Source organism: Glycine soja, chromosome 11 (assembly GCF_004193775.1).
Source record: "Glycine soja cultivar W05 chromosome 11, ASM419377v2, whole genome shotgun sequence".
Classification (NCBI taxonomy): Eukaryota; Viridiplantae; Streptophyta; class Magnoliopsida; order Fabales; family Fabaceae; genus Glycine; species Glycine soja.
In genome coordinates this window covers 33,576,793-33,590,029 of record NC_041012.1, presented here as the reverse complement: position 1 = coordinate 33,590,029, position 13,237 = coordinate 33,576,793, and the positions used below count along the sequence as shown (strand labels likewise).

The 13,237-nt window shown below is 32.4% G+C and overlaps 1 protein-coding gene across 1 annotated transcript; it reads left to right on the top strand.

The window, feature by feature from the left end:
- Positions 1-8,660: 8,660 nt before the first annotated feature.
- Positions 8,661-12,511, top strand: LOC114377313 (cysteine-rich receptor-like protein kinase 2). The gene is made up of 8 exons (XM_028335764.1): positions 8,661-9,088; positions 10,021-10,415; positions 10,724-10,852; positions 10,990-11,117; positions 11,220-11,433; positions 11,534-11,765; positions 11,871-12,030; positions 12,119-12,511. The coding sequence occupies exons 1-8, from the start codon at positions 8,715-8,717 to the stop codon at positions 12,359-12,361; spliced, it is 1,875 nt and encodes a 624-aa protein (XP_028191565.1). The 5' UTR covers positions 8,661-8,714; the 3' UTR covers positions 12,362-12,511.
- The last annotated feature ends 726 nt before the right edge of the window (positions 12,512-13,237 follow it).

The following is a 13,237-nucleotide window of genomic DNA, read 5'->3' as shown; positions in this document are numbered from 1 at the left end:
AGGAATGATTAGTCTTTCTTCCACAACAAGTAAAGTAATGGTTAATCTCTTATCATTTTTAATTGTTCAACATATCAGTACACTACTGGGTAACTTAAAGCCCACATATTCTACAATAGATAGGTGTAGGATTAAAATATAGTTTAAACGTTTTCTTAAATCTCAACTATGCTTCTTAGTTGTTGTTTGCCATGAAAACTCTAATATGTTTTTTCGTATGTTTGAAAAACCCATCTAGAAATGTATGGGCAGGTCAGAAAAAATAAGGAGAAATGTATGGGCAGGTCTCAACTATGCTTCCCAGCAATCCACTTTGAACCATTCATAGGTATTTGTATCTATTTGCAAAAACAGATGGAAACACAATGCCGCCCACTCTGGAATATCTAAATATGCAGCAGACCAACAGAAGCAAAGGGCAAAGAAGTGGTAGTAGATAAAGAAGCATGATGCATTTATAACTAAAATACCATACAAAAATGTAAACAGTAAGACAACAAATAGCTACAAATTTAGAAACTAGAACAATGAAGAAGAACAAATGTAAAGTACATAACTAAGCACCTTGAGTGTATAATTTTGCATCATTTCACAAAGGCCATTATGAAGTTCAACGACTCTTAGTTCGCTAACTCTGTATATTGTACATTAACTGTTTCACAGTTATACAATCATTAGATGTTAGTAACTAAGTAGAACAAATACATTTATCTTCCAAAGATCAACATAAAAAGATGTGATTATAACTATTTTGAAGAAATCAGATGACCAAATGTTTTAGTATTATATGTGAGATTGAATTCTGAAAATGAAAAAGTAGAGGATTCAATTGCCATTCAATTTCATAATTTTGCATCAATTGAATCGAAAAAAATATCCTCGTAATAAAGAGAGGTGTTGAAGTTGAAGAAGCCACATGATGTAGCTCCATGTGGAGCTTGTAGGCCTTGGATCTTCTCCATCAATGGAGTCCTTTGCTTCTTGAAGATCAATGGCAGCGGAATGGAGATGGAAGAAAGATGATTGAAGAAGCCACTTCAAGGAGAAGATGAGTCAAAAAGAAGCTCACCACCATAGGAAGTCATGGATAAGAGCTTGAAGATAGGAGAAGATGAGTGAAGGGAGAAGGAGAGAAGTAGCACGAAATTTTGTGCCTCAAATGAGGTCTGAACTTTGAAGTGTAATTTTCAAATGACCAAAATTGAAAAAATACACACACATGGCCTCAATTTATAGCCTAAGTGTCACACAAAATTGAAGGGAAATTTGAATTTCTATTCAAATTTCACTTGAATTTGAAATTGAATTTGTGGAGCCAAAATTTCACTAATTATGATTTGTGAATTTTAGCTATGGTTCAACCCATTAATCCAAGATCAAGTCCAAGATTTTTCACTAAGTGTGCTTAGGTGTCATGAGGCATGTAAAGCATGAAGGACATGCACAAAGTATGACTGTATGATGTGACAATGGGGTGTTGCAAGCAAATGCTCGCCTCCCCCTTAGGAAGGTCCAAAATTTAATTGGATTGAGCTTTTCCCAATTCAATTAAATTTCTCTCCCAACACACACACACACACACATCAAATAGTGCACTTAATGCATATGAAATTATAACATTACCCCTAACACAAAAACTAGTCTAGGTGCCCTAAAATATAAGGAATGAAAAATCCTACATTCTAAGGTACCCTACCTACATTATGGAGCCCTAAATACAAGGCCCAAAAATAATGAAACCTTAATCTAATGTGTACAAAGATAAGTGGGCTCATACTTAGCTCATGGGCCTGAAATCTACCCTAAGCCTCAAGAGAACCATAGGACCTTCTCTTGCATCTCTGGCCCAATCTTCTTGGAGTCTTCTATCCAATGCCCTTGGGGGGTAGGATTGAATCTGCACAGGCATATGCATGTACCTGTAATCGATTAGTTTTCCTTGATGTTGGCCTTTGGAGTCTAAGTGGTGGTGCATATCCAAGTGATTATGTGGCTTCTCCTGCGGAAGAAACGCAATGTGTAACAATGGATCATAAATGAAGCATGATGATAACAATAAGATCATCTAATCTAACAAAAATAGATGTCTGCCATGGCTGTCGTGAACCGCCATGGCACAATAGTGGAAATGCACAAAACCATACCTACAATAATGGTGACAACGTGTCGTCTGAGTTTCAAGCGATGACATCGATGACGAGCCATGACAGTGGCAACCAGCCGAGATGGTGGTGACAACAGCGACAAGCCGTGATAGTGTATGACAATGATGGGTGACAGAGGTTAAGAGGGAAAGAAAGAAAGAGAGAGAGTGGAGTGGTGAGGAAAGAAAGAGAGTGGTAGGTAATAAAATGCTTTGGAGTCATGGAAGGAAAAGACGAAATGGAAACGGTGGAAGGTTTTTGAGTGAGGCTAGGGCATAAATAAAAAGGGGTGTATATATATGCGTCAGAGTGAGACTTATTTCAAAGACGATTTTAAGAAAACTGTCTTTAAACACTCAATTTCTAAGACGATTTTTATAAAACTGTCGTCGTATATTTTTTGTTATTTACAAAATTGTCACCGCCTGACATTCTAAGACGGTTTTATGGGAACTGTCTTAGAAAGTTTGTCGTAAAAACTCATTTTTTTAATAGTGCCAGAATTTCACACTAGATTAAAAGATATTTTAATTCAATTATTAATTTAGTTTTTTATATTTTAAAATTATAGAAAATACAACTGAATGTGTATTTTAATTGATTCAAAATTAGTCCAATTTAAATAGTCATCTTAATTATGGTTGAGATATGCATGGATCATAATTCACTATTACACATGTGACATTTAATATTATCTTGTCTAACATTGACAACAATTTTATAAAAATTGCCACCAAATATTAAAAAATGTTACTAATATTTTTTCATAACATTTCACATAAAATTAGCAAAAGTATATTAGTAACATAAATTTTTTTGTCGAAAGCTTTTAGCAATATTTTTATTGAGTGTTAGATAAAAAAAATATTACTAAAAATTACATTTGTAATAATCAACGAGCAACTATTCTTGAAATTAATTATAGCATAGTCAATTTTAATTTGGGGTTTAACCTCCTCCTCAATTTACCGCAACTAGAGCTCAACCTAGCCCACAATTTGCATCTTCTCAACCTAACCTTGTCCTTAATTCGCTGCATCTCGAATTAGCCTCTTACTGCAACATTGTTCTATTTACCAAGAACAAAAATGTATTTTGTTCTCTTCTTTTATAAACATGTTTGGCAACTTGCATTTCGATTAGGACCAGTTGTTGCAAATTATATTTGGTTATTTGGTACAAAGCATGAAGATATTTTTCTTAACTAGACAAACTTTCCCTACTAGATATCTCCTCTTATGGTAGCAGACATAATAAAAGTCATACATCTAAGAATCTTAGATCCTAGTTTTCTATGTTTTTTCTTTTAATTTTTTATGCGTATAAAAAAGAATATTTTGGTTATTTCTATATTTTTACCTACTTAATGATTTTCAACGATAAATAAAAATGTTGGTCACAAAGAAACTCAAAACAATGGACTATATAATCAACTAAAGAAAAGTGTATGCTATATAAATTGTACATAGTAACCAAAAAAGGAAACACTACTAAAGGAATAGGAAAAAAATATACACCATTGAAAAATAAAATAAAAATTAAAGACAATAATCAAGAGTTTATTTGTTATCTCTTTTATGTGGTTGTCCTGAGTATCATTAGCATCAAGCTCAAGGTTCTTTTCTAGTTGTTCATAAGACTCATTTTTCATATAATTTTCATTATCTATGCAATCTAGGAATATCAACGAACAAGGAACATAAGCAATATTGGAAGCTCATCATTTAGTTCATATGGATGCATCGAAACCAATATATACTTTTCTGATGCTCAACTAAACAAAGAGGAGGTAGTAAAAATGATCAATGTTAGGAGTTGGTTATGGATAATGTCAAAACTGAAAATATATCTTTTTCTTTTTATGAGTGGTGGTCAAATCCTCTTTTAAGTATGTCTTGTTATGATTTTTGCTGAATATATTATCATGTAGTGGGTAGGGATATTATTGACTCCTTGGCAAGCGTACCAAGTTGTACACGTAGTATTAAAATAGTAAGACCGAGTACTATCAAATTCCACAGAAACTATGTTTATACTTAGAGTTATATATATATATATATATATATATATATATATATGTTAGACAAGTGGCCTCAGATATCTTAAGAAGGGGGGTTGAATTAAGATATTGCAAATTATTTTTCCAATTAAAATTTTATTTCACTTTCTATGCAAGTTACAAATTCCCTTAAAAATGAACTCTTAAATAATGATTCAAATAGAACAATCTGAATATAAATATAAAGCAATAATAAATAAAAGAGTTTAAGGGAAGAGAAAGTGCAAACTCGGATTTATACTGGTTCGGCCACACCCTTGTGCCTACGTCCAGTCCCCAAGCAACCCGCTTGAGAGTTCCACTATCTTGTAAAATCCTTTTACAAGTTCTGAACACACGAGGACAATCCTTCCTTTGTGTTCAGAATTCTTTTACAACAAGAGACCCTCGGTCTCTCAATCCCCTTTGAGAATTTAGAAAGAAGAAAAGAATGAATCTCTCCTGAAAGAGATAGATTTTACAATCTGAGCACTCAATTGATTCCTTATTGAATTGCAAGTGTATTGGCCAAGGAATTCTTAAGAGGATAAAATGTTTTTACTCTTTGAGAGAATAAGACTTGTTGTTATGAAAAACTCTGAGCAAATTCGTGTTTTAAGTCACATATATATAGACCATTGGTGGCCATGTAAAAACCATTTGAGAAGATGTGACTCTTAGAAATAATTTTCTGAAAATCTCCTCTGGTAATCAATTATAGGATTTGTGTAATCGATTACAGGTTTTAAAATTTGAATTAAAACGTTTATTAATTGTTGGTAATCGATTACCAATATTGTGTAATCGATTACACAGTCTAAAATTTGAATTCAAATTTTTAATAGCTATTGTAAACCATTTTGGCCACTGGTAATCGATTACATCCTCTGGTAATCGATTACCAGAGAGTAAATCTCTTGGAAAACACTTTTTAACTTAGATTACTTGGCCAAACCTTTTGCTATATAAATTAGGAATTCCTTTCCTAAAATACTAGTGATCATCTTGATGTTGTGTCTTGTATTCTTGAATCATTGTCTTGAATTTCCTAAATATATATCTAGCGATTAAGCAATTAGTGACTCAAATTAAATCTTGTTCATTGATTGACTACAAGTATTAACTAAAAGGAATTAACTACAATAATCAAACGCTCGAAGTTGTTAAGTAAACAACTTTAGATATTATTCCTAAAGTGTCGCGCTCAAAGTTGTGACATGGTGTTGTGATGAGTTAAGGAACGTGTTGAGGGCCTCGTTTGTCAGAACTACTCTTGATTTAATCTTAACTAATATTTATCTTTTAACACTAATATGATTATTACCTGTATATACTAGTCTATTCTAACCAAGATCCCTCGAGTAAAAGAACCTAAATCACTTAATATCGCTCTCAATCCCTTGGTGATTGATTACTAAATAATTTGCATTAAGAACAGAGATGCATGAACAAGCTAAAGAAGACCACACTATCCCTAGATATGACTCACTTTAGATATTATTCCTAAGTTCTTATCATTCATATATTTTCCAATATTTATATCCTAAAACAATATATAAAGATGGATGATCAAACCATAAATATGTGAATAAGCACAGGGGTGAATAATAATAACAACATTATCTTAAAAGATAGTTTAGAATCATTACATCAAAGAGAGTTTGGTTTGTAGAGCTCCCAACAATGAGTGGTTTTAGCCTCTTATTGTGATGAGAGACTTACAGATATAAATGCTTGGGATGAAAGGGAAGAAAATGGATTGATATGGATCGGCCAATGCTTCAAAATTGATTCCTTCAATAATGACTTCTTTTTGCTTCCTCTGTTCCTTTGTTCTTCGTGGTTTCCGCCTTCATCTCTAGGAAACAAATGTTTCCTTTCGTTTTATATGCTTCACCAACTGATTGGCCAATCAGAATTTTCTTATGCGTTTAGTGCAAGACTTGCACTGAGTGCGCATGTTTAGCTGGATCAAGTGGCCATGTGCTAAGCGCAGGATGCACACTTAGCGTGCTTGCTTGTGATAGTTGTATTCCAATGTGGCTTCTTATGCAAAGCGGCTTGCTTAGGCTAAGTGGTTTTGACTTATTGAGCGAGGAGGTCGTGTTAAGCACAACACTTTAGGTCATCAATCCTTTTTCATGTCTCTGCTACAACTCCACACAAAATACAATAAAAATTAGTCTAAAATCATTAATTTTAGCATCTCCTGGATCCAAATTCAAAAGAAGCTAAGTTCCTATTGTTTTAACTCAAAATAAGCAATAAAAGACTAAAAAAATGAAATAATTTTCAGTATACAAATAACGTATACATAACACTTATCATATACCCCTTGTACTCCACATACAAATTTTGTTTTATAAAAAAAAGTTTTTAACTATCAAATTAAATTATTAAGTAAACATTGAAGTTTACACAGATGATATGATATATTATATTAACATATAATGTATTAATAAAATTATTTATTAATATAGTAAATAATATTAATATAAATCGATAATATGTTTATTTTATATAAATTAAATTTAAACTATAATTTTGTTGTTTGTAGTTTTTATTAAACTATATGAATGAAATAACAATCTTAACACTTAATAATTTTGTTGTTAGTAAATAACAATCTTTTAGTGACTAACTTTGTCGGATCCCCGAATTGTCAATAAAAATAGGCGGCTGTTTAAGATTTGACCTATAAACTAATCAACTAGTTGAGCAATAAATTAAATTTAAACTATAATATAAATCGCAAAGGATAAAATACTAGTTTTTATTAAATTAAACTATATGAATGAAAACAACCTTAACACTTTGTTGTTAGTAAATAACAATCTTTTAGTGACTAACTTAGTGGGATCTCCAAATTGTCAATAAAAATAGGCGGGTGTTTAAGATTTGACCTATAAACTAATTAACTTATTGAGCAATGATACTATGTTTAATTTAAGAAGAAAAAAAACTATTTAATAACGTCAGACTTTAGATTCCTTCAAAAATAAAAAAAACAAAACTTCAGGCATTAGATGTTTGCAAAAGTCTTACGCTTTTTGAGCTTATCTGTTTATGATATCATCTAGCTAGTTTTAATTAAGAGTACCTGGTGGCATGGTTTTTTAACATTGTAATAATCATCTTAGTAACTGAAGTATATATGGTTTCAGCATTAGCAGGAGGACAAGAAATAAAATGTATGGATTTTTCCATCCAGGGATATGCGCTTGAGTACTTTGGATAGCTAGCCATGAGAAAGGAATTACGGCGCAGTAACAATAAATGCAATATGATTAGTATTTTTTTACCTATAATGAAAGGAAAATAAAATAGATATTATTTTAGAAATCTTTTTCATCTAACTGTATATAATTTTGTTCATGATTAAAAAAATATAATTTTGTTAGAGAAATAATTTATTATTTATATGGTGTGTGACTCAAATTTATAAATTGATGACTCTTATATATGTATATGTAAGCAAGTAGCTAATTTATCCTTACTGTGAGCCGGCGGCACCGGCTATACCATGTGTACAAATTTAGAATAACATGAAATGTGTTAAATATAATTTATTTAGATAACTTATGATATTTTGTTTAAAAAAAACCTAAGTCCCGCAAGCGGAATTGTTGGAAGTCAATATGATACACAGTCAATGCTGTATGTTTACATTAAAGAATTTGGGTTAAGTACATGCAGATGAAACTACTATGCAAACATATCTTGATTAATTAGGTTGGCGAACAGCCTAAGCCACGTTAAAGTGGAAGCCGTGCCTCGTGAATGATCTCTATTCTACTTTAGAATGTTACTATATTAATGAGGGGCACGCCAAAGTCAAACTAGTTTTTTTGGGTTAAACGTCATGAAGAAAATCGTTGATCCATAAAAAAATTCTAGGAAAAAGGTTCAGGGGTTGATTAAACAACTAATACACTATATATGGTAAGTCTACAACATATAGGTTATAAAGCTTATGATCCGTTTTATTTTATTAAGTTTATAAAATATTGTGAGAATATAATTAACTCAACTATTATTTTCACGTAGTTTATATTTTGAGATTATTAAATGACAAAAATTATGATTACACTTTTTTTAGTTCGTTAGTTTTAATAATTGAAAATATAATAAAAATATAAAATCATTTTGCAGGGAAAAAATTACCTGTCATGCATGGTACTTGTAGGTATATAAAACCGTACTTTATGCATGTATAGATTATTATTATTATCCTCATTTCTATTAATTAATTAATTAATTACTTTATGTATATAAATTTTAAAATTTGATTGTCAACCCATTACCCATGCATTGGCATCGTCAACAAGTGGACTTTTATTCTTTGAGGCCTCTATTAATTAATAAATTAATTAATTACTTTATGTATATAAATTTTAAAATTTGATTGTCAACCCATTACCCATGTATTGGCATCGTCAACAAGTGGACTTTTATTCTTTGAGGCCTATATCAAACCCATCTTTAGAACCCTTAGATATATACCGATCTAGTTTGAGAATCACAACAATACAATGCAACTGAAGCTCGTAGCCTTAACCTTGTCGATATTTTGGCCATGGTGGAGCTTTGAGGGTGCTGTAGGAGACCCTCAACTCTTTTTCCTCACATTTGAATGCAGCACAGTCTCGGCACGCGACTTGTCCAACTTGTATCAAAATCGAAACGCAAGTTTCGCTGCCCTGAGATCGCAGGTTAGCAACCAAAGCAAGCACTTTGCCGCGGCTCAATCAACCAGTGGATCAGACCCTGTCTATGCAACGTTCCAATGCAGGAACTACCTTTCCAACACAGACTGCACCACCTGCTTTGACGCGGCTGCTGCCAATATCCGCAACTGCTCCACCGGAAATACTGCTCATCTTGTTTATGACGGCTGTATCCTCAGGTACACATCCATCTTGTAGTTGGGCAATAATAGTCCTTTCTTATCGCTGATAATTCAAAAATGATTTTTTGAAACTCTTGGTGTGTACCCTTTGAAGAGAAGAAAGAGAGAGAATTTTATGCAACAAATAGAGGGCTAAAATGAGCAAGTGTAGAATTGAGAATTGATCGAGTCTAAAATTAATTTCAAATAGATTTTTGCGAGTTTAATTTAGTTTGATGTTGGAGAAGATTTTAGAATTCGTTTTGAGTTGAAACAACTATGATTAATTTTTATGTTGGAAAATAAATTAAAATTTTATAATAAAAACATCTAAACATAAACCATATTACATCAAAATCAATTTTACAAATCAATATATCAGTTAAAATCAATTTGAGTTTGGTCCTCTGTCGCGTCTAGCATAGTGGCATGGCGTTAATTTTTTATGTCCAGCCATAAGCTACTATGTGTATCTTCCAGTTTTTACGTAAAAAAACGGTAGTCCATGGAACCAAACATACACTTTGTTAAGGCTCATTCAAACATGCAGTAACACTATGTCACTATGCTAGTCCTATGAAATGTAAAACTAAATTGTCAACATGTTAAATTGAAAAAACCGCCAAATGCAAATTTCAAATGTCACAAGATTGTTCCAACCTAACTATTGATATTGAGTTCAGATATATACAACTGTCTTAAATACAAAGACAATGAGTTTGTGAACTATCGTAATCCTACCTGACTTGAAAATGTAGGTTGAATTATCATTTAACACAAATTATCAACAATCTAAGTGTTTATAGGTTATCAAGACCGTGCGGATTAGATTTTTTAGATCTGTTGTCATTACAATAATATTTAGGTTGACACTTGGCAATGACTGGAAAACTAAGTCAGAATTAATTGACTTTTTTGTTTGATGCTTCCGAATGTGTTTGGCTGTTCAGGTACTTGAACAGTGTGTTCTTGGACAACAGTATCATTTTTAGCAGCCACACATTTTGTGGAAATCAGACTGCCGATGAAAGCACTGCTTTTGGAACAGTTGGACGACAAGTGCTGATGGATCTACAAATAGCAATACCCAAAATTAGTGGCTACTTTGCAGCTACCAAGACACAAGTGGCTGGCGGTGCAATGTATGCCTTTGCACAATGTGCTGAAACTCTCACACGCGACACTTGTTCGAATTGTTTGTCAAATCAGCTGAGCAACATACAAGGTTGTCTTCCCAATACAAATGGTAGGGCAATTGACCCTGCTGGATGCTTTATGAGATACTCGGAGACACCCTACTTTGCTGATAACCAAACCACTGATATCAGTCTCTTCTTAAAACAAGGTACAAATGCCATAACTTTATGTAATAGATGTTGACAGGAATGAATAACAATGGGCTAGTGGTGTGCCATCTCTTATTCTATAGTGAGAAGGGCTAGTAACTAGTAACACATTATCTTATTTAATGAGTCTCGAATATGATTTTGTAGTTAATTTCTAACAAATTTTAATCAATATATAGCAAAGAATGTAGTAGAAAAAGTGTGTTAGAAAATACATATTACTAGTATTTCTCGTACTATAATATCAACATCTTGAATGGACACATCATTCGGAATATTTGAGGTCAACTTCTTTTCTGTCTTGTAGGACCAGGAGGTTCAATGAGTAAGTGGGTCACTATTGGTGGTGGTCTTGCAGGTGCACTCCTTGTTGTGATCCTTCTTTCATTATTTCCTTGGTATAGAAGATCCCAAAGTCCAAAGAGAGTTCCTAGAGGTAATAAGACTATTTGGATTTCGGGAAGTCATTATGTGATGCTTTGCATCCAACTATTATAAATCATTATTAAATATAGATGAATTCACTTCTTCACACACACACACACACATATATATATATTTATTGCTTAGCAGCTTACACATTGGGAGCAACTGAGTTGAAAGCTGCAACAAAGTACAAGTATAGTGACTTGAAAGCTGCAACAAAAAATTTTAGTGAGAAAAATAAGCTAGGAGAAGGAGGCTTTGGTGCTGTATACAAGGTAAACATGAGTTGTTCCTCCTCACATTTCAATCGTGACTATAAGAGTTGCAAAGCTGTCAACTAAGTTTCAAGCACAATTTTTAATGATGTTATATAACAGGGGACAATGAAAAATGGGAAAGTTGTTGCAGTAAAAAAGTTACTTTCGGGGAAATCCAGCAAGATCGATGACGAATTTGATAGTGAAGTAACACTTATAAGTAATGTTCATCACAAAAATCTGGTTCGACTTCTTGGTTGTTGTAGTAAAGGCCAAGACAGAATTCTTGTTTACGAATACATGGCAAACAACAGCCTTGACAAATTCTTATTTGGTAACTAGTTAATTTCCAATGGAAGCATTTTGTGAGTTATCCTTTATTTAGCTCTTTTCTAACTTCTATAAAGTTTTGAACATATAAACATGGAAAATAGGTAAAAAAAAAGGTTCACTCAACTGGAGACAACGGTATGATATAATTTTGGGCACAGCTAGGGGATTGGCCTATCTACATGAGGAATTTCATGTTTCTGTCATACATAGAGATATCAAGAGTGGAAATATTCTTTTGGATGAAGAACTTCAGCCTAAAATTGCAGATTTTGGATTGGCAAAGCTGCTTCCAAGCGACCAATCTCATCTTAGCACAAGATTTGCTGGAACATTGTATGTCAAAATATATTACCAATGACTCAACCTGAAAATTTTAAAGAGTCAAATATATTGCCATCCACATGCAGAGTAGTCTCATTAATCTTATGAATTTATCAGGGGATACACAGCACCTGAGTATGCACTCCATGGTCAATTATCAAAAAAGGCTGATACATACAGCTATGGAATTGTAGTTCTAGAAATCATAAGTGGTCGAAAGAGTACTGATGTGAATGTTGTTAATGATGATAATGAGGATGATTACCTTCTTCGACAAGTAAGGAACTTCCCATATATATGTACCAAATATTGTTTGTTTTCTTGTAACATTTTACTATATGACCCTTTGGTTTTGACTACAACAGGCATGGAAATTGTATGAGAGTGGCAAGCACTTGGAGTTAGTGGATAAAAGCTTAAACCTTAATAACTATGATTCAGAAGAAGTGAAGAAAGTGATAGGCATTGCTTTGTTGTGCACTCAAGCATCGTCTGCAATGCGGCCAGCCATGTCTGAAGTAGTAGTCCAACTCAATAGCAATGACTTACTTGAGCATATGAGACCTTCGATGCCTATCTTTTTTGAGTCAAATTTAAGGGCCCCTTAAAGATCTATCATATCTGATTCAACTAGTTCCTCAACCACTATTGGTACTACCTCCAATTTTGTTGTACCTGCTCAATGATTAAGTACATGATCTAAAATAATTTTTTCCCCTAATTCATTAGTAAAGAAGGGAGTAATTATTGGTTAAAAATCTTATTTTGAAGAGAAAATTACACCACTAGAAAATAGGCTTTTTACATTACTTATTAAGAACTTTCAACATCGGTTATTAACCGATATTGAAATTATCCACATTAAAGTATCAACACTAACATCATTTTTCTAAAAATTAATGTTGTTTTCTTCTCACCAACATCGAATTTTAGAAAACTAATGTTGTCAATAAACAACATCAGCTTTCTTAAAAATCGATATTTTTTTTTTTAGTTTTCAATATCTTGTCTATTTTTTAATTACCAACCTGTAATTATTCATATCACAACTTATCGTTCAATGTTGTAAAAATAACTCATAAAATAAGACATGAACCAAAAGTTATAAACAAAGTATATCATGCACCAAGAGTAGTTATAAACATTTATAAACAAAATATACCAAAATTTACATATTCATAATAGTAGAGTAGTAATGTACTTTAATTACAAAGAAATCTAAAATAAAACAAAGTTAAAAGTTGCATCTGGGAACTCAAATATAATTTGAGTTTCAACTTGCAAATTTTGTGATTATGTAAAACTCCTCCATCCATTTTCAATTTTTTGCCGTCTTTCTCCAATGATTATAAACAATTATGCACTTCGTAATCCCTTTCAAATTCAGATGAGTGAATCCTGTAGCTTTCATAAATGAGTACATGGTACTTGACACATCCTGAAATTAACATTAAATTCATATTAGATATGTATATGATTTTAAC